Raw genomic sequence first — 1,077 nt, 5'->3', positions numbered from 1 at the left:
CTGTCATCAACTCTACATAAATTATTTCAGAAAGTAGAAACAGATGGAATTCTCCCAGACTCATTCTATGAAGCAAACATATCCTTGAGACCAAAGTCAGGTAAATACACTACCAAAATAGAAAACTATAGGCCAATATCTCTCTTGAACATAGATACAAAAATCCGGAATAAAATCCTGGCCAATAGAATCCAATGATACATCAAAAAACTAATCCACGACGACCAAGTGGGATTCATAACAGGTATATAAGGATGGTTCAAGATAAGGAAAACAATCAATGTAATTCATCACATTAACAAAGCAAAGAACAAAAAACACATGATCCTACCATTTGATACAGAACAGGCCTTTGACAAAATCCAACACTCTTTCCTGACTAAAACACTCAGCAGAATCTGATTAGAGGGGAATTTCCCTAACATAGTAAAAAGTATATATGCAAATGCAAGGCAAAGATTATTCTTGATGGGGACAGATTAAAGGCATTCCCGTTGAGAACAGGAACTAGGCAAGGATGCCCACTATCAACTCTCCTATTCAATATGGTTTTGGAAGTCTCATCAATAGCAATAAGGCAAGAGAAGGAAATAAGAGGTATCCAAATTGGCAAAGAGGAGGTAAAATTATCTCTCCATGCAGATGATATGATACTATACTTAGAAAATCCTAAAGACTCAGCAAGAAAACTATTGGAAATAGTTGACCAATTCAGCAAAGTAGCAGGATATAATATCAATACATGAACTCCGCTGCCAGCCGGAACTCCACCGCCAGCTGGAACTACGCCGCCAGCCAGGCTGGTAAGAGACCCAGAAAGAGCAACAGTCGGCCAGCCACCGTGGAACTCCAGAAGAGCAAACACCATGACACCAGAGGAGCAAAGACTACCCGCCGCTGTGTGACGCCCCTGCAGCCCGTGCCTGTGTGACCCCCAACACACAGGGTGCTACTGCATAAACCCCCAGCAGCGCCAAAGCCCCTGCCCCTACCTCTTGGCGGTAGTGTCCAGGCCCTGGGATCCTTTGGCCCCCTAGTCCCTTCCTTTGCTCCCCTTTCCCTGCCCCCTTTACAGCT

The 1,077-nt window shown here is 43.7% G+C and overlaps 1 protein-coding gene across 1 annotated transcript in view; it reads right to left on the bottom strand.

Moving 5' to 3' along the window:
• LOC102855612 overlaps positions 1-868 on the bottom strand; it is a 31,445-nt gene extending 30,577 nt beyond the window's left edge. The window contains exon 1 of the mRNA XM_006902040.1: positions 743-868. Coding sequence (XP_006902102.1) covers positions 743-868 — 126 coding nt within the window. The remainder of the gene's footprint in view (positions 1-742) is intronic.
• Positions 869-1,077: the final 209 nt, after the last annotated feature.

Source organism: Elephantulus edwardii, unplaced genomic scaffold (genome assembly GCF_000299155.1).
Source record: "Elephantulus edwardii isolate Elephantulus edwardi_28Jun2011 unplaced genomic scaffold, EleEdw1.0 scaffold00360, whole genome shotgun sequence".
Taxonomy (NCBI): Eukaryota; Metazoa; Chordata; class Mammalia; order Macroscelidea; family Macroscelididae; genus Elephantulus; species Elephantulus edwardii.
The sequence above is the reverse complement of the archived record's forward strand: the minus strand, read 5'-3'. Positions and strand labels throughout refer to the sequence as shown.